At 46.5% G+C, this 23,552-nt stretch overlaps 6 protein-coding genes across 6 annotated transcripts; 4 read left to right on the top strand and 2 right to left on the bottom strand.

Moving 5' to 3' along the window:
- Positions 1-837: 837 nt before the first annotated feature.
- On the bottom strand, positions 838-5,156 carry F4812DRAFT_467088 (uncharacterized protein; the record flags this gene model as incomplete). Its single annotated transcript, XM_047938606.1, has 5 exons — positions 4,430-5,156; positions 3,819-4,374; positions 3,402-3,765; positions 3,184-3,351; positions 838-3,065 (listed from the first exon to the last, which is right to left on the bottom strand). The coding sequence occupies exons 1-5, from the start codon at positions 4,759-4,761 to the stop codon at positions 838-840; spliced, it is 3,648 nt and encodes a 1,215-aa protein (XP_047786824.1). The 5' UTR covers positions 4,762-5,156.
- F4812DRAFT_157336 (enoyl-CoA hydratase/isomerase family protein) lies at positions 5,105-6,428 on the top strand. The gene has a single exon (XM_047929778.1). It carries the CDS (start codon positions 5,449-5,451, stop codon positions 6,265-6,267), a length of 819 nt encoding a protein of 272 aa, XP_047786825.1. The 5' UTR covers positions 5,105-5,448; the 3' UTR covers positions 6,268-6,428.
- A 2,424-nt stretch (positions 6,429-8,852) lies between these two features.
- Positions 8,853-14,663, top strand: F4812DRAFT_462569 (uncharacterized protein; the record flags this gene model as incomplete). The annotated part of the gene is made up of 2 exons (XM_047938068.1): positions 8,853-12,155; positions 12,201-14,663. 2 exons carry the CDS (start codon positions 8,853-8,855, stop codon positions 14,661-14,663), a joined length of 5,766 nt encoding a protein of 1,921 aa, XP_047786826.1.
- A 289-nt stretch (positions 14,664-14,952) lies between these two features.
- Positions 14,953-16,368, bottom strand: F4812DRAFT_157417 (uncharacterized protein). The gene is made up of 4 exons (XM_047929779.1): positions 15,978-16,368; positions 15,801-15,851; positions 15,369-15,721; positions 14,953-15,251 (listed from the first exon to the last, which is right to left on the bottom strand). Exons 1-4 carry the CDS (start codon positions 16,072-16,074, stop codon positions 15,243-15,245), a joined length of 510 nt encoding a protein of 169 aa, XP_047786827.1. The 5' UTR covers positions 16,075-16,368; the 3' UTR covers positions 14,953-15,242.
- Positions 16,369-17,717: 1,349 nt separating this feature from the next.
- On the top strand, positions 17,718-18,597 carry F4812DRAFT_462571 (uncharacterized protein; the record flags this gene model as incomplete). Its single annotated transcript, XM_047938070.1, has 2 exons — positions 17,718-17,844; positions 17,927-18,597. The coding sequence occupies 2 exons, from the start codon at positions 17,718-17,720 to the stop codon at positions 18,595-18,597; spliced, it is 798 nt and encodes a 265-aa protein (XP_047786828.1).
- Positions 18,598-20,647: 2,050 nt separating this feature from the next.
- Positions 20,648-22,091, top strand: F4812DRAFT_157549 (uncharacterized protein). Its single transcript, XM_047929780.1, has 4 exons — positions 20,648-21,477; positions 21,589-21,795; positions 21,907-21,918; positions 22,016-22,091. Exons 1-4 carry the CDS (start codon positions 20,787-20,789, stop codon positions 22,057-22,059), a joined length of 954 nt encoding a protein of 317 aa, XP_047786829.1. The 5' UTR covers positions 20,648-20,786; the 3' UTR covers positions 22,060-22,091.
- The last annotated feature ends 1,461 nt before the right edge of the window (positions 22,092-23,552 follow it).

Genomic DNA, 23,552 nt, shown 5'->3' on the forward strand with positions numbered 1-23,552 from the left:
TGATACCTACAACATGCCTAGTAACAATTAATGAGTTAAATATTTACCCACCGCTTGCCGTGAGACAATGTTACGTGTTCGGTGAAGTTGAGGTACGTTTTGTATGGGAAGTAGGTAATGCTCTATGGCCGGAAGTTTTGATGAAAGTCCCGTTTGATGGGCATAATGTCTGGTGTACACGATGGAGTTATTAGGAGGTAAACTTATTAATAGGGCAAAGATCCAAGCAAACAATATTAATTAATACCTTCCGCTATCTGAGTTCCCCATAGTGAAAAAGAAGATATGAGTTTAATACGTGTAAAATGCAAGCCTTCATGTAACTAATGTGTCTACCTACTAACAACTGTAAAACACCTAACACGAAAGTTGCCTCATATTCAATATCAGCACCTAGATAATCGATGGTTACCTCTTCTAAAATACTTATTGATACGAATATGACATATTGATCATCTATGAATACATTAAGAATACCTAGTACACACATAACTACCTAACCTAAGAGCACACGAGTTCGCTGTAGTTGTGAAGACGCCTCCTGGTATATCCCTAATATGGCGCGGGAAACGTAGGTATATATAATAAAGAAACAAGGATAAGCTACCTCTGTATGTAGACAGTAGATAGTTATTACTACCAGGAAGGTCATTTCCTGGTACTTGACTTCATCTCTTAAGGGCCCAAACAGGGGTCAGTAAACTGAACCCACAAAGCAAAATCTAGTCCATCCAAGCACAAGCCATATTTAACAGAGAAGCTATTCATCACCCCCTTTTTCTACGTCGGATTATTATCCTGGGAGTTGATGTATGAGGCGCGCTACTTAATGAAGCGCTACTCACTGACCTGTCTTTTGGGCCCTCGAGAGACAACAGACTTCAAGGCTAACTTAGCCTTGACTGTCAGTCTCGCTGATATAGAAACAACTTTTTGGGGCCGAAGCGGTTCCAAATCATATCCCCGCTCAACAAAGAGGCGTAAGAGTCTACTCCAGGACGAATTCCACATCATGGGTATGTTTGCGCCTCCATTAACAAGCATGCAGGCTATCTGGTAGGAGTCCGGCACGCTTCTAACATACTCGTTAATCCGTTCAAATAGGTAATGCTGTGGCCTTACATGGGGTGAGACGCTGCGGCAGAGTCTTTCCAGCGGCGTTTTACCCTCGGAATCTTTCGAGTTAACATCGGCGCCGTGGACTAGTAGCGAAGGTACAATCTCTGGAGATGCGACGTGTAGTGCAGGGCACGTAAAAACTACGCCCTTCTTCCTCATGTCTGATATTTTGTATGTGGCGAGAGGCAAATTTGGGTCATGTCCTGTCTCAATAAACCGAATTGCGAGACCAATGACCGCATTCCTGAGTTCCTGGCTAGAAATATCTTTGGCCAGGCAGGATATTAGTAAATCAAATGCCTTCGGATCCTTATAACCGTTATTTAGTAGTAGTTGAGCTATCTCTAAACCATCCTTTTCAAAATAACGAAAATCGGAAAGCTTATTTACGTTGCGAGGTTCATTTATGTTGCGAATGCTAAGGGCTAGTGCAATTAGAGACCTTTTGCTATCTTGGTTACAGTTTTGCACAAAGTCCGGTTCTAGTTGCAAGGTCTCCCGAAAATAGAGTTTGAGTCTTGCCCATGAGGCAAATTCTCTGGATGTGCTGATCTCGATGTCCGGGAACTGAGCATATCTCTTTGCTGGAGTGCTGTCAATAAATTGCTTCATGCTGCGGCCCGTGGTGTCTTCCGCCAACTTTCCATGTCTTTCGGCCATCATTACAGTAGCATAGAAACATTCCGAGATACCTTTAGAATCTGGATAGTCTTCATCATAGAAAGCGTCGTAATAAGATTCGAACTTAGGGTCTTGGAATGGTCCGTTTTTACTTCTTTCTTCTACATCCCGACTAGCCCTTTCAAAGAATGCATGATCAAGTATGAACCACTTCATTAAAAAGGAGTGTCCATTCTCGAAAGTGACTTTTGCTTCAGTGTCGAGGATGAGAGCGTTGAATTTCGGCTGGCTAACGAATTCCTCAACTGTCTGGTGCAAAAGCTCGGCTATACCTGAACGAAGTTCAATAAGACCTTGAGAGTGTATCTTGATTTGGCTTGAGGTATAGGCATCGCATTCCATTGGCTTCAAGAGAAGCAATTTCTTTGACTTAAATAATGCTGCCTTATAATGTGATGATCGTGAACACTCTGCAGCACCCACGAGGTCTCGCCCGTTTAAGGGTTGCAGAGCTTGTGAGGTGATTTTGAGCATCGCAAAAAGAGTCCATCGAGATGATATTGACGCTCTTTGAACAATTTCTGCGTAGTATTCATCCAGCTCGGCTGGTAGATTCTTCAGTACATCCTCTAACTCTTGTTTGCTCGATCCTAAATTAGCAGCTCTAGCAAGATCGCCTACTACCAATTTAACCCAAAGGAAAACTCCCTTTGAGCGATCGACGACTTGAGGAACTAAGAATTCCATCGGGACAGATACGTTCGAAGACATTTCGGCATCCATAGCACCCAAGCAGTAGCGACGTATGTCTTCTTTAGTAAAGTCTTGCATTGTGAGAGCAGGGTAGTCTTTAAAGCAAGTGGTAAATGTAGCCCACGGTCGGCTCGAGAAGCATATTTTAACTCGAGTCAAAGATGCCGTTTCTCGTTTGATAATACTCTCCACAAACCTAGCAATAAACTCAGGACGTCCTTGGTACTCGTCCAACGCATCCAGGAATAGGAATATATCCAAGTTGAATTGCTGCTGATTTAAAATTAAAGTGAGAGCCTCCTCTAGCCTTGCCGAGGTCCAGCTTTCAGCAAGAAGTTCGACTGAAGTAGTGTGAGTGAAGAGAGGGAGGATTATATGACAGACTTTCCGCTTTTGTTCTAGAATCTGGCTGAGGATACCTCGTAGTAGTCCATCGAAGGATTTTTGTATCAGCGACCCGCGGTAATGAAAGAAAAATCCAGCATATACCTCGTCAACCGAATTACGGGGATCATGGAGGAGTTCTCGAGTTCGGCTATCTTCAAAGATGTATTTCATCAAAGTCGACTTCCCTACATCACAGCCAATTAGCACCTACGAATGAAGTCCAAGGTAGCAGCATGGAGAAAAGGGGTGTATGGGTTTCGAAACTAGTAAGTATTGCAGCTTAACAAAATTATTTCGTCCCACCTGAACCAGGGCTACCATTAATCCAAAATGCTCCCCGACCATGTTGTAGCCAGTCGACAAATTTGCATCCGGGGTGATTAAATACCCAATCGAATGTGTTTTCGAAATTTAATGAGATATCTTCTAGTCGGCGATCTCGCTCAGGCACTCGGAGAGATTTTATCAGTTCTAGTATGCAATTAGAAAGACACGGGGATACTTTAAGGCTTCGAACTTACTCTTGGAGATCTCTTGATCTTGTTTATTGAAGAGATACTCTCTGACCTTGGGTTCTTCTGATGTCGTGAAAGCAATGTGGCCCTGCGCCCCCAACCTAATCGGGCCGGCGATTGTTTTGTTTGGTTGATTCCCGTCTACTTTCATTGTGATAGCATTCCTAGGTTCAATGTTGCAAATCCGCGCAAGGTTCCCTACGACGACGCTATAATCTTCGTGGCCAGGTTGAAACTTGACTATATTTGAATGGTTTTCGTTGAGAGGAAATGTTAGGTTCTCATCAGACTCGAGTAAACCTCGAGTAGCTGAATGGCGCGTTACAAGCACGACATGTGGACCTTCTGAAAGTTGCCCATTTCCGTTTGCCTACTCAGTGTAAGTCTGTGGTCTTTGAAAAAGCCAGACGCCGTTTCACTCACAACCAATGTCGGGGATGTACAGGTTTCGTAACCCCAAATTGTTTTCATCTTTCTCAAATAGGAGATACCATCAAACTCCGAATCTAGGCCTCTTAGCCAATCTGAGTCTAGAGCCAACTCTTCCACTAGAGGCTCATTAGGATTCCCCTTCGCAATCGAGCGAAAAGATGACTGCTCCATGCCGAAATTTGGTACTCCGAAGAAGATTCCTCCGGTGATCCGAATAGTATCTTCATCATAATCACTGTTCGCCAGAGCTACGATGGCCCGTTTTAGTATAATCCCACCTAAGCTATGGGCAAGAAAAACTATGGGCTTTGCGCTCAAAGCCGTCCATACGCTTGATGCTAGTTGGTTGATCAGCTGAGAGGCCAGGTCAGTAATCGTTTGAAACGATCTGCTCCCGGGTAGTACAGTCTCATAACCGTAGATTATCGGCCTGAGCTGGGGAAGATCGAGAGGCAGTTCATCTCTAATCCACATGAATGTATTGTCGCTCTTTTTAGGTTGCCATGAGCCGAAAGGGTGGCTCGAAAGCCCCGAGAGGGAGATGCAACTATCCAGGTTAATTAGTATGAATGGCAATGAAGATACAAGGAGGATAAACTTACTCATAACTGTGGTCTGGGGTGGGATCGCGAAGCGGAGTAAGTCCACGGAAATGTATGTCCAATATCAAAGGTAGTTCGAGTCTATTTACCCTGATATGCCATTCATCTTTTCCATGACCTTGTTGCAGCAAGTCGGGAAGCGGGTCAAACATAAGCGTAGCTATCTTACTTGGACGCCAAGGGCTCAGACTCGTCGCGAGAGAGAATATTCGAATACTCTCGACCGGTATACTACCAAGACCAATACTGAGATAGACGAGAGCCTGAGATTCGTCGGTATCACCAGGGAGTTTGCGCAGTCTAAACACCTTGGGCTTTTGAGTGGATTCCATGATTACCTACCCGCGCTACACATCATGAATCTCGTAAACCCATTGCGCTACTTGTTGACTTTGGTGGTATGGATTGAGACTTTCATTTTGACCTCAATGTAATTTCTACCTGATTGATGTTCTTGGTTGATGCCAAGGTGATGGGGTAGCCCAACGAGGTCACATGATCCCGGAAGCAGATGGACCAATTGCATCGTGACAACGTTTTACGCGCTGTGGCTGCTTTGATGGCGGTTGAGGTTGTATTGGGGATTTTGAAGCACAGCTGAACTTCAGCGTTTAACCGAGTCCGTTCTTATAATAGGTACGTGAGATGATGAGGTAAGGTACATACCTTAGTCAGTAAGTACCTAAGATACATGGGTACTAAGGTTCCTTAGAGTACCACCTGTTGGTACACTTTGACTTGATTAGGGAAATGCCTCGGCTACAGCTCCACCATGTCATCCTCAGGCATGCGACGGGAGCTTAACGACTTATAAATGAATGCAAACAAACTCAGTTTTCAAAGAAAGAGATGAAGGAAAAAATAAAGCATCACGTACATCTAATTCCCGAGAATTCAAGTAACTTATACTTTCCTAAGGTCATAGGTAGACACCTCACCTTGTTTAACCTATCTCCTACCTAGTGCATACTACTACTACATTAGTTCTAACTTATATATCTCCCAATAATTCTCTAAACATGGCTTCAAACGAACTCTTTAAAATTCCCATTCCGGCAATGAAGCCGCATCCTGGAGGCAGCATTGTCTGTACATCTCCAAAACCTCAGGGTTATGTTCTCACATGGACCTCGCCACCAGACAACAGGTTCACGCCTGCCTTCAATACCGCGCTGATGACAGCGCTTGATACTATCGAATTCGGCCATCCTCCTGGCGTCGTCATTACTACTTCATCCATTACCAAGTTCTATTCCAATGGCCTCGACCTCCAGCTTGCTACATCGTTGCCGGGCTTCTGGGAAAACAGCCTGTACCCCTTGTTCCGAAGATTCTTGGCTTATCCTATGCCGACGATTGCTTTGATCAATGGCCACGCCTTCGCCGGCGGGTTCATGTTGGCTATGCATCACGACTACCGGGTGTTCACGGGCAAAAAGGGCTACCTATGCATAAACGAGCTCGAGTTTGGCGCGCCGTTACTGCCACCCATGAGCTCCATCTTCAGAATGAAGACTACCCCCAATGTTTATCGCGACATGGTTCTCGAAGCCCGGCGGTTCGATGCTAAAGCTGCGCTTGAAGCTGGGTTGATCGATGCCGTCGGCGAGTTGGACGCAGCACTGAGCTTGATCCAAGAACGATCGCTGATCAAGAAGGGAGCTACCGGCGTCTACGGACTACTGAAGGCCGAGATGTATCGCGAGAGTATACAACTGTTGACTGCCACGGGCGAAGAAGGCGCAAAAACCCTGAACATCCAAGAAGCTGAGAACAAGAGACAAGAAGAGGGCGCAAAACGATTCAAGGAGGCACAGGGCAGTAAGGCAAAATTATAAATTTATAACTTGATCTGTGATTTTGCAATTTGTAGTTTCAGCGTCGCGTCTCGGGAGACAGGGAGACAGGGAGACCTATCGTTCACATGTTAGGGATTTACGGATTACATGTACTATATGTACCTAAGTACTATGTAAAAAAGGAACTGACGTCATCAGAATGTGGGGAAAACCTTGAGGTCCCTCAATCCATTCTCGAATGTCTTTAGACAGAACAGACTTGATTTATTTTCTTTTATCTGATTGATCCTGTTGGTACTTAAGAACTCTAAACTGGAAATATTTTATCTATAATACTGTTTTGTTAATAGGAGGACAGGTTATGACTTCGACCCCAGATCTCGAAGACGTTCCGCAGCACCCGGTCTTTCGGAACAGATATCGCATCCTCTTTGGAGCGTATCTCGCCGTAACATCGTTTTTCTTATACCGCGTTTACCGTCAGCCATTCTCGCGAGCGGTAAAATCCGAGCAGTTCGAGACTATCTTCAAAGGTACGACTTTAGCTGCTGTCATAATAGGCGTCTCCATGAGCAGTGCCGGGAAGGCAAAATATCGGCAATACAGGGAAGAAACCTGATCGGTGCCAGCAAAAGATCAAGATACAGATACAAGTTTGTCGATGGATTGGAGCGATGCTTGACTTTTAATCAGGCACCTAGGTACCTGGTATTGAGTTAGTCCCTATAAGCTTACATCTTAGGTTGGGTAGTTTCATTGATTGTTTTGAATGATATGCTCAGTCTCTCTCTGCTCCGACATCCAACCTTGCAAATGGGGTTTTGAAAGAGTCTTTAACAGAATTAGGTATTTTAGTTGACAGGATTGCCTAGGTTAGTAAGAGATGACTATCTTTCTTCAACGGGGCCTTCGCATTTTAGTTGTTAGTTCCAACGCAAGAAGTCGGCTACTTGAATACAATCTTAAAGAGTGTAAGGGTTCTATTAGATGCGGTTTTCGCCGTTGCCGATGCATTTAGTTTCCACCTCCTTACACCAAAATCAAGGTATGAACCCACAATCTGCAAGATCAGCTCAGTTTAGCATAGAATAGAATCGATAAACCGCCTCGTACGTTACCTTTTGGGTATGTGTTGCACCATTAGGTAGACTACCATGCATGAGATAAATATGTACTATTTGTTATCAATGTTTGTCTTACCACCATTAATCATTGTGATATTCTCATTGAATAGACCGAGAATATTCCTTAAAGAACGTCATAGAACCAACCCCCTGAAGCTGATAAACGAGAAATACACTATCCACTTATACATCCTACTACCCCTTTCCGGATGAAATAATGGTAAGCTATATTCAATTGTAAGCTTTGATTTGAATAGCTTATATCAACTTAATTGTTCGAAGTAATAAACACCACGGACTCCGGATATCGAAAGCGAACGAATTTAGAAAGCCTTGAAGATGGCTGCTGTAAGCAGCCACATGATGCCATGACACCTAAGCAATGTGATGATTGTACAGTAAAAGAAGAGGTGCCTTGAAGTGAGGGGGCCTTGATGATGTGGTTGATTGGCAGGATAGACCGGAACGGCTTCGGTAACTACAGGGGCATAATAGCTCCAATTACAGGTACTTACGGTTCGTACTGCCATCATCAGCTGCAAGTTCCAAGTTTGAAAAGCCGGGCTGGCAACCCCACCTAACGCCCATACAGCCCTAAAGCAAATACCAAAGCAAGTAAAAGCAAGCTTTAAGTACGAGGACCCCACCGAAAAAGCAGGTCGAAGCAGGTACCTCCTAACACAAAAAGATTCAGCCCGTGGTAAATGCTACCTAACCTGCTAGCTTTTAGGCGCTAACACCATTTGTAGATGAGTTAGATCCGCGCATATTTACCTAAGTACCTAGGTACATAGGTACCTGGTCTGTACTATGTTATTGGAAATGGCATTGTTTATTGTCTTATTAGCCCCTCGCCGCTTAAACCCATTGGTTGCTATGGCACTTTTACAATCTCTCTCCTTCACACCTGCCGTCTTCCAATGCACATAGCCATTCACTCACTTTAGGTACTCATTATTCAGTCCATTTTTTCTAGTTCTCACTTTACCTTAAACCCTTACCTTAGGCATTGAAACGGACAGACACCTGGCGTGTTCTATTATGTTACGGCGTAAACGGAAATGCAAATTCAGATTCGTACACTTTGTTGTCGCATTATAATCCGTCATACCTCATAGCCTTTTTCCTCTTAACAAGCCCGACTCCTACATGCACGTTGCCTATGTCGTATGGTATCTCAATGTCAGCATGAAGCCTGGGCCAGGCCCTGATCAAATCAGGTAAGAATTGATTTAATTGAGCAATTCAGGAGTTCATTGAGGTGCGAATACGGTGTGCGGTGTGATGTGTATTGCATGGTGGGCATTGCTTCGCTGCGTGTTGTGCTGTGCTGTGGCATGCAGCTTCTCAAGCACTGACCTGTTAACACGACCACCTAACCTGCATTCTGGACGTATGGACGTATCTTGGCTCATGTCCATCGGTATAATATAGCAAATGTATCAAATATCTAAACCATTGGAATGTTACTGAGACTGACGGTATTTTATCTGATAGATCATGACTGTCGCTAAATCCAGCGATGACGATGATCCAACGGATCCTCCGCCTCCCGAAACCTCTCAGCCAGCTTCAGAGACTAGCAAGTCTATTCCCGATACCGACCCGGGGAAAGCACCGACTTCTAAGGCATCATCATCCTCATCACCAGTCAAAGATGGCGCAGCTCCTAAACCTAAGCCGGCCGCTGGCCGTCCACGATCCGCTACAACAAAACCACACCCTACTCTTCTTGGTGATTTCTTACTGGGCCGACCATCTCCAGCTCGAATTGCAGCAGATAGACAAGCAGCAAAGGAGGCGGCACAGGCGAGGCGGAAGAGTCTGGAGTTGGTAAAGCAGGAAATGCGGCAAGCGGCTATAATGCGAATCCAGGTCCCGGGCGGTGTGCATGAACGTGTTAAGAAATGGCAAAAGGCTAATGCCGAAGCGATGGCCAATGCCGATCCCTTGGCCCCCCCGTCAGAACCAAGCGAGGTGAATATTCAAGTAGATGAACAAAGCGTGACTGAGGAAGACCGAAAGAGGATCAAGTCGGGACAGAAGAAACCAACCACGAAAGTCGTGATTACTCATAGGACAGATGGCAATGAGCCCAAGAAAAGCAACATAGAGGATTTGAAGCTTTCAAATGCGCCCAAAAAGCGGGTTGTTAGTGACACCAACTGGGTCAAAGATAAGAAAAAGAATCAATCAAGGAGCCAGTCACCAAAGAGGAAATCGAACGGAGGCATTGGATTACCACTACCAAAGGACTTTCTGGCACGCCCGGCTTCTAATCCCTCTGTGTCCAAGAAAGTTAGGGACTGGGCCAGCAAGGTTGAGATTCCCGACGAGCCGCCTGTCAGACGCCACAGCCCACCAAGATCAGTGAGATCAACTGGTAGTGGGGATGGAATTCGAGTCAAGCCCATTCGCTCTGAGGACGATAATGCGAGCGGAAGATCAGAACCTACTCGTGCCACTGCTAAGGCGAGCAGCTCGAGAAGTTTAGAAGACCGAGAAGGAGACGGCATTCGCGTCAAGCCCATCCCAAGCGAAAATGACACAACTAGCCGGATTTCGGGGTCTTATCTATTAGGGTCCTACTTAACAGGATCTTATTTGTCAGGATCTTCTCTCACGGGGTCTCGCGTAACTGGCTCTCATCTTACTGTCGAAACCTCCAAGTCTGGAAAGTCTAGCGATTCTCAAGACGATGGTATCCGTGTGAAGTCTGTTATGAGTGAAAGCGACGCTACAACTGGTCTATCTAGTTCTATTTCAACGGAAACACCCACACCACGAAAACCACAGGCACGAGGAGGCCATAACGTTCGGAGCAGGTCGACAAAAAAGCAAGCATATCAAGATATCCGCGCAAGAGCCAAGGCGCGGCCACCCCCCTCTGAGCCTCAAGAATCGGATAATGCTCCCACAGTCCGAGCTTCTTCGAGACATTCTTCGAGGGGATCAAGTACCCGTGGAGAAAGTCCTCACAGAGACCCATCACCACCAGAACACGAAGAAGTGGTAGAGAAACCTGTATCTGATAAACGTCGGATGTCTCCGCGGAGAAACTCGAAGACGCAATCCAAGAGACAGCAAAAGCATGCCTCTAACCCCGCCAAAAAGAACCATGCAGATGCAGAAACTGTAGCAACCGAAGAAGTATCTGATAGTGAATCTTGGTCGAGCGACTCGGTGTCAGATATGCCATTCAGTACGCTGGCACAATCACTAGCAGAAATACCCGTTGGATACTCAGCATTTAGTGAACTTGACCTAGCCACAGGCTCAAGACGACGAAGTGCAAGACCAAAAACTAAAAGGCAAGCTAGTTTCAAGGGCGCTACTAACGTCCTGAAGAAGGCTATAACAGAGGGCAAGAAGATCCTTGCTGAGAAGGTTGATCCTCCTAAACCTGTTGTTAATCGGCCCCCAAATATTGAGACTTGGCTCAAGGATACTGTCGATCCTTTTGTTGAATCTTCTATGTCCAGACCGGAACAAAAATCAAAAGCAGATGAGGATTTATCAAATGAAAACACTATGCAACACCGTCTTCATTCAAAGCAGAAAAATGCAGAAGTTGCAAGTGTATCCGACGTTAGCATTAGCGATGAAGCAACAGAGCCAAAAGAGATTGAAAAGTCGGACCACAATGAGCCCAGCAAACGCGAAGTCACAACTCCCACCTCAGCTGGACTAAAGAGAAGCCGAGCCACCAGACTTTCTTCGGCCCCCTCTAAAAGTAGTATGAAGAAAGGGTTCAAAGAGAAGCTCATAGATGCATTTCGAGGTGAATCCACAGGTCATAGCCCCCCACCTTTGGAATATCCAAGCTGTTCTGAAGTGGTAGATCTCGATAGAGAATATGAAGACGAGTACTCTGAAAGGCGGCGCTCTTCTGGGACGACAAAAAGAAGCCCATCTCCAGAAGACCATGAATCATCGGTGTCTTCTGAACCAACCCACCCGGAGCCATTGGCTTATAACAACCGTAAACCGCCAACTAACGGCTTCCATGAATTATCGACTATTATATCAGAGATGGAGTCACATTATGGAATTCAGTCCGATCTTTCGTCCGAAATGTCGCAAAGAACTACAACTGAAAATGCCGGCCTGACAAGGAGCGCCGCAGTCTCCCGTAGGCGAAGCCATAGGTCCGGGCTTAAGAGGCGGCTTACAAAACACTCAGATTTAGTTTCAGCTTTATCTCTGCCAGCTGATGATTCTGTCCCAAACAGACGAATCAGTCGCCGGTCCGCACGGAGCATAAGACGACCTTCAAGTCACCTAAGCGACGCTACATTAGACGAACTTCTACTAGAATTTGAAGATGACGAAGATCTTTACCAACGAGAGCTAAAAACTCTTGTAGACGGGGTAATTCCAGTCCTTCTAACACAATTTGTAAACAATACCAGTAGGGCACGCAAAGATTTGTTTGGAACTCCCCCTACAAAATATAAGGAGGATACCTTAGATAAAGCAGTTGTTAGCATGGGCATCGCCCTGGACAACCTCAAAAACCTCCACTACCAATGCCCCCCACTTTCTGACATTAACAGGCTGCCACAATGGCTTGAGGCAATCTATCCCATTTACAACAATTATCTCGATGTGTGGCGCCTTGGCTTTCAAGGTATCATCGTCAACCTGGCGCCTCGGTCGCCCGACGATGCCGACTCGCTAATCAATGCGATGCCTCGCAACGAGCAGGGAGATATTCTCAATGAGGACGGAGAACGCATAGATGTAGCCCACTTGCTGAAGCGCCCCCTAGTTCGAGTCAAGTGGATTACTAAATTCATCAAGGTACGTTTATTGATTGTGTTTATGTTGTTCAAGCTAATAAATCAGGGGTATCGGGCGATTTCGGGCCTAAAGGAATTTGGATCCCTCGTCGCGAAGTGGGAAGCACTACAAAATAAGGCAAGACGGCGGCATAAGGAAGAAAATGCCAGAGTTATCGATGAGGATGCCAGAAACAGCGACACATCCCGGACCCGAGACTTAAGAACATTAGAAGCTCTTGATAACGTTAAAATTGACCGTTTTCGCCAGGTGTACGCCAAAGATACTTTCACCTTAGACTTGAGACATTCGAACGGGCAACGACTCGGATGCCAAGTCGAGCTCATAATTCGAGACAATCAAACATTCAAGTCGGATCCTGGTGATCTCCTAATCAGAGAAACTGGCAGCGCGGGACGTTCATGGCTTCTATTTGCCCCAATTATTGGTGGCCGTTTCTCCGCCCGAAGGGGAGATGACAAGCGCGAATTAGTAGTCATGATCAGGGGTTCCAGGGAGGACTGGTTTGAACTGCTCTTGTTAACTGCTGACAGCCAAGAGCAGGTACTCGAATGGCTGGACATGTTGGGATCTACTCCAATCCCCCCGCCAATCGAAGGGCCAGCGCCTTCAATAGCACAATCACTATATCCCTCCCCAAATTTGACCGCCGGCGAGACTCCTATGGGCGAGAGGAAGTTACGTCAGACCTCTAGAGCCTCTTCGACATCAACCAGATCCAAGCATAATTCCGAAGGCGAACCAACAACCCCCGAACGTATGGGCAAGGCGACTAGTAGCCCCTATGACACACCAAATTCTACTCCCAAATCCGACGACTCAACTTCTTCGCCTGAGAAGACTCCTACCCAAGATTCGTTTTCAAGATCCAAATACGAAGACGAAATATATTCAAGCGAATTTGACAGCCCTAATACCCTAACGTCGAAAAAGTCGTCATCGAATAGTAGTCCCCACCGCGAAGACGGTGCACCACCTCCCCCAGTCCATCGGACGTTCAGCTCCAAAAAGGCACCGGTGCTTTCACCTCCTGTAGACCAAAACACCTCCCGTCTCAAGCGCCGTACTTCTTCACCGCTCAAGCACGAGTATCACCCCTCAGACATTTCTTCTGAAGGTTCCTCATCCCCAGCATCTGTATCAGAAGATGGTACAATCTCGGAGGAATCATCCGATGATGAGCTTGAAGCTGTCGATATGCCAGATACCGCACCTGCTATCAGTATCAAGAAACATGACAACATCCCCTCAGAGTCTATCGTCTCGGAAAGCTCGGTTAGACCAGCTTCTCCCACCTTGCTCTCACAAAATGGGTTGCCGAAGTCAGAAATTCGACAACCTGAATACGTCATCAAATCCGTCGCTTCTATTTCTTACTGGGATAATAAGCACGGACGCTGGCAAGACCTCTGGCCGGACCTCTGCTCTATTGTTACGACTCCCGGCCTTATTGAGGCGTATCCTTATCAGCGAGCACACCCGTCATCTCACAACTCGCCCCAAGAGCGACCCCTTATTGCTCTGGACCTTACACCTCTGGTCATGCTACGAAATAGCACCGTTGTCGACTTGGAAATACGCTCTCCAGTTCTCAGCTACTCTAGGCTGTACGCAAAGATACTCAAGGTCGATAGTTCATTCTTCCGCTTCCGAGTTCAGTCTGTTTCAGAGTGCGAGTCCCTCTATATGGCAGTTCACCGCGCCCGTATGGATAACGCCAAATATAAAGCGCTCGAGGAAGAAACCCGGGTCAGAGCTTTCGGCCAATACCCGAACCCAGAAGTAGAAGCCGACGGAAGCAGCCATCGTCGAAGCTGGTTTGGACGGAAGAATAGCTATCGCGCGTCGACTCGAGCTCCGTCACAGTCGGCAGGTAGCATATCGCAGTCTTCAGGCATATCTGCCTCCTCATTTTTAAGAAAGCTGATGGGCGGTGGTAATCAGTCATTTAATATTGCAATGTCGTCTGTCGACAGGCCGCACCGTTTTAGTGGTGGAGACGCATCATTATATACCTCATCCTCGTCAGGCACGCCACCCCGTTCTCCTTCAGTCAGCATTGCGAACAGCGGCCACACAAAGGTAGATCTCACAACCAATAACCTCAAGATCCGCCTCCATCTATTAGTGTCGGCCAGCAAGTGGGAAGACCATGGCAACTGTCTCCTTGAAGTAACGAGGCCTGACCGAGGCACGAGACAGAACCTACGGAAGTATCAAGGAATGGAAAAGAGAATTGTAGTCACGACGATCCCCAAGAAGGATGCCGATAAACCGGTGGTGGTTTTGGATGTCGTATTAGGTAGCCAGTGTTTCAGTCAACTAGGAAGCAGGGGTGTCCTCATCAATGTTTGGGAGGAAGTAAAGAACGAGAGTGGACAAGCCGGGGTTGCGCCCCAGGGAGGAAACAGTGGAGGAAACGTACGCAAATGGTGTTTCCAGTGCTCATCGGTTGCGCAGGCGAGGTGGATCTTTGGACTCGTAACGCAAGAGGTGGTAATAAGCTAATTGTCTGATGATACCCTTTTCATATGTATAAAAGGAAAAAAAAAAGGCTCGAATGCCGTTTTCCACACGCTTTTCATTTTTCAGATATTGGCTACAACCTGCCAGCCAACACAAATTTCCGAACTTTTCGAGGGATAAGACGAGGCGTCGGACAATATTGCATTAGATGTCTGAGGGCAGACAAGACGGACAGAGCATAAGGGAGAGAGAATGGATGGATGGCCATATGCATGGACGGTATGGGGTGGTTTATTGTATTTAATTGCGTCCCCTCTCGTCACACATCGTTTTTTTTCTGCTACCCCTTTACCGGTAAAGAAATATCATGTGGGATACCTGTTATGTACACAAGAACACTCTAAAGATACCTAATCACCAAAGTCATTCAATCGTCACTCGTACCTCTTTTACTCGATCATAAGTTCCATGTGATGTGGTTTTTTTAGGAACTACAAACCGATTCCCAATGCTTCTAACAGAGGTAAGTGGTGAGTGACTTAGTCATAACATAGCTGCTCGAAAATAGGGGGGTTTTCGTTTTTATTTTTTTATAATTTTTTCAAGTCAGTCCATTTAATACTAGTACCACTGTAGCATCAGATCGTCAGACTTAAATCTAGGTAGCTTTCGGAAAAAACAGACGATGTTGGTTGTGTCGGGGTAAGAACGAGGGGGGAAAGGAAAGAAAGGAAAAAAAAAACATACCACAACGCCCTCCTCGCCAGGCCCGGCGGGCTTCTCCCCGGCTAGCAGCGTCCCGAGGCAGGCGCGGATGCGGACGACGAGCTGGGCGGCGTACTCGGGGGAGGGGGGTTTGGGGGTGGGTCGGGAGGTGTCGTTGCGGAGGAGGATGGGGGCGCGGAGTAGGGGGTTGGGGTTGGTATCGACGAAGGCGGAAGGAAAAGGAGGAGGCATCGTGTTCTGGTCGATGGCGGCCTTGACGCTCGCCACGTCCTCGGCGCTCCAGGCCGCGCCCATGATGACCGCGTACGGAGTCGACGAGTACGAGCCCGTGCCGAGGGAGCTGCTCGGCGAGGGGGGTGGGATGCCGCGGAGGACTGTGGGGTGGGGGGGCTGTTGTTAGTTGGCGGCTTTGCGGGCTTTGCGGGCTTGGGGGGGAGAGGGGGGGGCGCTTACTGAATGGTAATTCGGCGGCTGTTGGCTTGCTGCCCAGGCAGAAGAGGATGACTGCGTGAGAGGATATGTATATGTTAGTATAGTATATCTTATAGTTATGTATATCATGTTCAGATCATCAGTGCTTTTCATAAGATGTACATATGTATCATCGACTAATTCTTGGTGTTCGCTTACCTTCATACTCAGGTTTCAAACCCTCGATGACCATCTTTCCAACGATTTCTGCCTTGCCGCAGACGACGATAGGGATCGGTTTAGATGTATCGGCCATGGTGGAAAGAAGGTGTGGGTAGGTTAGGTAGGTAGGGAAGTCTGAAAGGCTAGAAATCTGAAGCTGGCCGTGTTAGACAGGTACCGCTCACGATGAATTCGGGACAACCTTCGTCATTATATCAGTGTTGCTCGAGGATTGAAGAAGCTATTTGTCAAGCCACGTTTACTGCCGGGATTTATTGTGCGATGCTAAAGATCCTACTTAGGTAGGTTAGGTACCTAGACATGCCATCGGTCCCGAGAGAAAATCAAAGTCGTCCTACTATATGAGGGAAACAGTGACACCAAAGGCGGGTTAAAGCAGCTGCAGTCAGCTTCTGCAAGCTACCTCATTGCTTCTGCGCAGGAAGTTCTCGACTTCGCGGTTGCAACTTTTATTCGCCGCTCGCTACTCCGAGTTTTATTTTCTTGTAATTCGAAACATATGTACATGCGCGCTATTCACTGCATGCTTCGGAACTTCGATCGCTATGCTGTTGTGAATCGGATTATTCAAGCTCTTGTCCATAGGTTGGGTTTTGGAAATACAAGTGATATGCATTTGTCTCACTTACAAACAACCTCTAAAAAAAGAGGCACATAATCATTTAGGTATCGTCAACTACCGACGAAGAAAAACTACCTACTAAGCAAGATCTATGTATATCAATCGATGTCATCATATCGTAGATTATGCAAGGGAGCAGCTTAATCTCGATAAGTATGCGAGTATTCAAGTCGATCAAGGGATGACGCAGGAGGAAGTCCATCTCTGTGATATCCCGCGATGATGCACGGACACCAGCCTACCTGTAACTTAATAAAGACAGTTAGTCAATGTGTTCTACGTCCTTAGATTTATACTAATCCTTGATTTAGTCAACTTGGTTTTTTAGTGAGTAGATCTGCTAGAGTTGAAATCTTCTTTTGTATTTCTTTTTTGAAAAAAGTGAAAAGAAAACAGAAAACCTTGGATTGGGCTTTGTTAGATATCTTCCCAGTCAATGCAGCTGTTAAGAAACACTCTCCTTATGCAATTGAATGGTCGATTTCGTAAGTCCAATAAAGACCCGTAGTGTATTGGAATTAATTTATAAATCATTATTCCTCTGGTATAAGTAGGTGGTATTCTTAGCGAAGAAGACCCTGCACCGAATAACAGATACGATTAAGTCTTGGCATATCAAGTACCCTGGTACCTAGATTAGGTCCGTGCGAAAAAAGGTGCCAGCTCTCATTCAGCCCATTGTTTTTCCCAGCAAACGCGTCTTTGATCATAGGTACTTGAGAGCGGTAGGTGCAATAGGTGAAAGTGGGTATTTAGCTCTACCCAGGGTACGAACGATACCTAGTACCTATTATTATACAATACCTTTTTTGCGTACCCGCGCTGCTACCGATTCTCCATTCTCCATTTTCCATTTTCCATTCTTAATTCTTTATTCTCTATTTTCAATTCTCAATTCTCAACATTCCATCACCATCTTACCATCTTACCATCTACAACTATTTAATTCCCAGAGAACCAAAACACAGCGCGGGTGGTGCATCAAACAAGTTGTACTTTCCACATTTTATTCAATCGATTATCCTTCGCGCAATTGCCCAACATTTCCCTCCCAATATTCCTTGACACTATCGTCGCGTCGCGAAGACATCACGATGTCCGACTACGCCTCCCTAAAGGTCCCAGAGTTGAAGAAACTTCTTCAAGAGAAGTCGTTACCTGTGGCTGGTAACAAGGCCGACCTAATCGCTCGTCTGCAAGATCACGACAAGTCCCAGAATCGTAAGTATTACTTTGGTTTGAACAAACCCTCCTTTGTCGCAGCGTCGCCTAAGATATACATATACTAATGAATGTCAAATAGCCGCTCCCGTTCGCGAAAACGAGGACGAAATTGATTACAGTGATGATGATGTCCCTGCCACTTCCAAGCCCGCGGAAGCTGCGAAAGCTGCCGAGCCCGTGGAGCCAACACCTGCTCCAGCTGAGGAGAAGCCTGGCGAGCCTAGCGAGCCGGTGACAAGTGCGCCAGAAGCTGCTGCGACGACAGAACAGCCGGCCGACGAGGACGCTAAAGAACCCGCAAAGACGGAGGCACCAAAAGAAGATTTCTCTGCACACCTTCCTGCATCCAACGCAGATGAAGAGGCACGCAAGCGCGCCGCACGAGCTAAACGGTTTGGCGTAGTTGAAAATGACGAGGATAAGAAGAAAGCTGAGCGCGCTGAGCGTTTTGGCGTAGAGCAACCTGCTTTGGTAAAGGGTCTCGACGAGGCGCTGCCTGAGAAGAGACCGTCAAAGCGAGGCCGCGAAGGTGGCAATGCCGAAGGCGAACGAGGCGCGAAGCGACAAAACCCTGGTGGTCGACACCGAGGCAAAGGACGTTTCCGCCAAGGTGGAGGCGGTAGGCCAGGTGGACCTCGAAAGGAAAACAGACCGACTGGTGGTGCAAAGGGGAAGTCTGGCATCCTAAATGACCCGTCCGAAAGGGCGAAAGCTGAGGCACGGGCAAAGCGTTTCGCTGGCGGCTCTTAAACAGACTGGGGAAGACGACTCATCGATCCGATAGAATAGATCAAGACCGGCTTCAGCGATATCTTTCTCGAGAATTCTACCCAGCGGACATTGCTATTGCCTCGCTTCCAACGTACCAGTCAATCTTCGAGTCGAGGGATTTTTACGCCGCTACTACTCACGATTATTTCCGGTTACTACTGTACACTAGTTTGTCTACTTTGTTGGGCTATCGCGGAAAATAGCTTTGCGACATCTCATATTTCAGACATACGCATAATTATATTATGACATACCATGTCGTCGTTTCTATGCAATCGTTTAGGCGGATAACGTTAGATAAGGCCTCCAAATCAGACGCCCTAATTAAATCAACGATTCATTAAACCAGCGACCCACGTGAACGAATATTAGTCTACAAAGTGAACCCGTCCAGGTCGACGCCCCGTGAAAGAACGCGTATTATCCCTCGCTGCTGGGTACGGCTGGGTTTCGTTAAGCTCCTCCATACGTCCGATGTTTAATTACCCAACTTCCCTTCCACGTATTCCCCCATCTCTGCGGCCGCATAGAGTATATAGGATATCTTAATGGGATGTTGAAATCATTGGACGGCAGCCTGAAATATTGACAACCCCGAGTCGTGGTCTACTCGAATGCCACTTGGGGGTTAGATCAGTATCTACCACACAGTGTTTATTTGAATTATCACGTCTTCGTACAATTCAAATAGGTAGTTATAGACTGCACCAATACGAAAAATAAAGGCATCAGAATCGTTGACTCTCCTAATATTTACTTGGTTAGGTAGCGACGGAACGGAGGATGAAGTCGAAGGCAATCTTAATGGGACTTGGAATCTGCGGGGACTAATACTTAGTACCTTAGGTACCTAAGCAAGAAACCTTCGTTTTATGATATACCTATTAACTAAGTACCTAGGGAGGTAATATAGTACTCGGATAAAATATGTTGCCTACCTATTCCTTTGAAAGTCTGCTTGCAGGGTGTTCATATCTATCTAGGTATCTAAGGTAGACATATCTATCTCCAAAAGAGTAACTAGGACATCTGTGTCAATTAAGTGCCCCCATGATAAGAGAGCTTCTAGGTATTTAGATCAACTACTTGGCCCGTGTAAAGTGCTACATACCGAGGTGGGCAACCTGCTATGATACTCAACATGCACCACTAGGCGATGTAGAATTCTAAATGATATTTCATGCTAGAATAAGAGCCATGGTGTATATAATCTTCTCTCCATTTCCAACCGCGAAGCAACTTCCAGATCCTTCTCATGGTAATGATACCGCGATTGCGTCTCCTAAACTACTCTGGTACTCGCCTCCCTTTCACTGACCTACCTATAGCGCCTAAGCAGGACTTTCCCGGTATTGTTTCTTGTTTTCACAGTTTAATGTGACGCCGCCGGCTTCTTTAAAGATGATAGACAAGCTGGCCATGGCTACGAATATACGTAAATGCCCCCAAGCGCAGCCGTTTCTCGATATTATTTACCGGCAGTATACGAGAGCTATTATGGCCTGGCTTATACAATGCGTTACCAAAAGTCTGTGTGCTTTCCCCTTATTTTGCCCCAAAATTTAATCACTTTCAACGTCCGATTGTAAATTAAAAGAAAATTGTATGAATTTCCCATTATTTTCCTTTTATATATATATATAGTACACTACACCGTAAACGGTCAAACCGCAAGATATTTAAATTATTAAAATCTCAAATCTTATTTCGGTTAAATGCTTCATATTGAATATACTAGATCGATTCATATTGTTTATGTTAAGTACTGTAGCATCGAAACTGATGACTTTTGGTGTAAGATAGGGGGGTACATACGGGTCATTGGAAACGCATTGTATGTAACCAGAATGAAATCGACTATTCTATCCTCATTATACTATACAAAGTGACCTCACAGCGCGTAGAAGACAAAGCGCACCTGGTTGTTATATTACCGGATCCATACTTCTTTGTGTCCCCCTGGACGTTTCCGTAGCCGTCTAAGGGGCTATCGCTTCGATATTGGACATTTGTTATATTTGTACAATAAACACAATAGGGGGTACACAAAATATACCCTATCCTGAAGTCTGACTGAGTTTTAGTTTCGGTTACAGTAGTACTACTATCTGGAGGTCTCCAAGGCACAAGTAGTAATTTATAATTGTTTACGTTAAATCCAAGTCACGATGCTTCCCCCGGAATTTGTGCCGCAGAGCATGTACCGTTTCGATGCGTACGATCCCACTGTGGAGGCCTTGAACGACGAAGAGAGGGTGAGTATCCTGCTCTATCTACGAGATGTCCCAGGGGTATGGTTCGGCTCAATGCTACCCACTCTCCACCGTGTCGTTCAGCAGTATGACGGAAGCACGCTCACTTCGGGTGCACTCGACTATCTCCACGACGGCAGGATAATAGGAACTTACGGCAACGCGGATGCTTTGGGCCTGATAAACGAGTTCGACGCGACTATCACGCTTGCGCGCGACCGGGGCGTCGAGTGGAATACGTTGCAGGATTTCACGCAAGCCTTCGGTCCGAACTCGGTGAGCCAGATGACCACCGGGGATGCGACGAACTTAGCTATCAGGTTTTCCCACGCCTTTTTCACACTCCGGACCCGGTTTATGGAACACGCGATACAGGACGACATCCGCCTCATCACGCCGGAGTCGGGGCGGGAGAGGGCCCGCGAACGAACAAGTGTCGGCAACGGCATTGTTCACAAAGCGAATATGGAGACGGACGTCGCATGGGTTAACACCCCGCATATTTTACCCAACGAGGTGACGGGGTCATGTTCGAACACTTTAGGACTGACGCTTGCGTATTTCGAAGGCATATACCGTCTTACTTGGCCCGAAGCTGCTGCGATTGGTACGTTGTGATAACTCTTTTTTTTTCCCTTCCCTTCCTCTTTCCCAAAGGAGGAATAGAACAGTATGAATGAACCATGGGCCATATATAGAATTAACAGGAGTGCTGTAGTTTATTTCGCAACGGAGAAACGCGCCGATAACAGCCCGAGTGCCACCGGTAGAATATTCTCGTGGATTGTTTATTTTATCAACCAGTTTGTAAACTGGAAAACGACGGTTACTTGGGGATACAACAGGTTGCCCTGTCCCCCTGGCATCTCGCGCGATGCTGCTCGTGTCCAAGCCTATGAAGAAAATGACGGTCTTCTGATCGAAGGTATGTCAGGACAAAATCTTCCGCGCTGTAGATTTTCTCCTTTTTCTTCCAACGACTGTCCCTAACTCTTGGTCCTTGAATTGGTGGGTGCCAACAGCTAACCCTTGGTAGTAAGTAGCTTAGGTAACTAACTAACCGTGGATACCTTTCCTCCCCCCCTAAGCGCGTAGGTAGAGTGTGGCAAGAACAAGAAGCTAACGAGGATAATTTAATGTGAAAGACCGCCTTCGAGACTTTTCTAAATCGGGTTATCATGATGGCTAGGTTCGCCCTGGCCGGAGTAGACATCCCCCCAGCGCTGATGGCCGAGTTCAACGCTACTAGATCCTACACATACACCCTTGTGCGTTTTGGTCGCACGGCTAGACATGTGCGCCCAATTTTGGACGAGAGGACCTCGACGAGACACGATCTAGCATTTAACCAAACCGAAATGAACTGGACAAATCCAGTCTTCCGATACGACGTTGCCACACCTGTACCGCGCGTAACTTTCATACCCGACAGGGCAGATGCAAGGCAGGCATTGGGACCAAGAACAGGCTACATAGTCGCGCGTTCTATGATCATACCGAGCCCGATGGAAAACCCTCCTGCGATCCCGCCGGGGGGCCAAGGAAAGATTCTATGGGGGAGCGCGGCGGAGATTGACGACTCGTGGGACGACGGCCTGTCCTCCTCCGACTACTCCGACGTAGGACGGGAACCGCGTCGCGTATACGGGATCGAGGACGGGGATGCGGGCTCTCAGAGCCCGAGCGAGTCCGAGTCCGGATCCGAGTCCGGATCCGAGTCCGAGTCCGAGTCCGACTTCGAGGGCCCGCTCACGCGCTTGACTGTTTCCGCCTTGCTGAGAGACTCCCTTTCGCGCGCCGAATCTCTGAAGCGCCCGCCAAGGACGCCCCTTCGCGACGTGCTAGGACGCGTAAATAAGGGACGCGTTACGAGGAGGCGATAAATTTGTGGGTATATGCTTTCAAAAAAGGGGGGAAGGGGGGAAGGGGGTCGTCTCCTTTACCCTCCTAAGAACGGTTTCTTACCTAGTTGCTTTCTATCGCCTGGACATTGTGACAACGGTGTGTACTTGGGTACGTCTACCTGGAGGTATTTCGGGAGTTTCGAAGGGAAATTTTGAACTGTATTTCTTTGTATTTAGGTTTCTTGTCTTGTTTTGTTTTTTCTTCGGTTTTGGTTTGATTTGTTATCTTAGAAACCTTTAAATAGCACCACTTACTATGTATCAGTTAGCTTAACTTACCTTGACTTGGTTCATTTATTGTAGTTATATTAGAACTGATTAACTTCTACCTAGTAGTGAGCAAGTGATTTGAAAATTTTCTGGAAGAAGGTCCATTCATAAACTGTTTATAATTGTTAGGAAACTGGAAAGGTAACGATAAGTGAAGACGACGCCGAAACATATGAAGATGAAATCCTACCTAGGTCCCTACCTACCTCTTAACTTAGGTTAGGTAGGGACTGGGTCATGGAGTTGTTTAGCGCCGTAAGTAACTAAAGGAACATATTAGAAGAAGTTGGGCAGAAGAGTCTCCATCTGATTTGACCCTAACTGGAAAGTGGAAAAATTACAACTTCACATGATTTTATGGGTCTTGGTTAAGAGAAAAGAAAATGACTGTTGATACCTTAGGTACTAATTCAACGCCAGCAATAACAGATCAAGCATTGAACTATGTCGTCACTGATATACCTACATCCAGTGACTCGAGAGCGAAATATAGGTACTTTAATCGACT

This window comes from Daldinia caldariorum, assembly GCF_022478825.1.
Source record: "Daldinia caldariorum strain CBS 122874 unplaced genomic scaffold F4812scaffold_19, whole genome shotgun sequence".
Lineage (NCBI taxonomy): Eukaryota > Fungi > Ascomycota > Sordariomycetes > Xylariales > Hypoxylaceae > Daldinia > Daldinia caldariorum.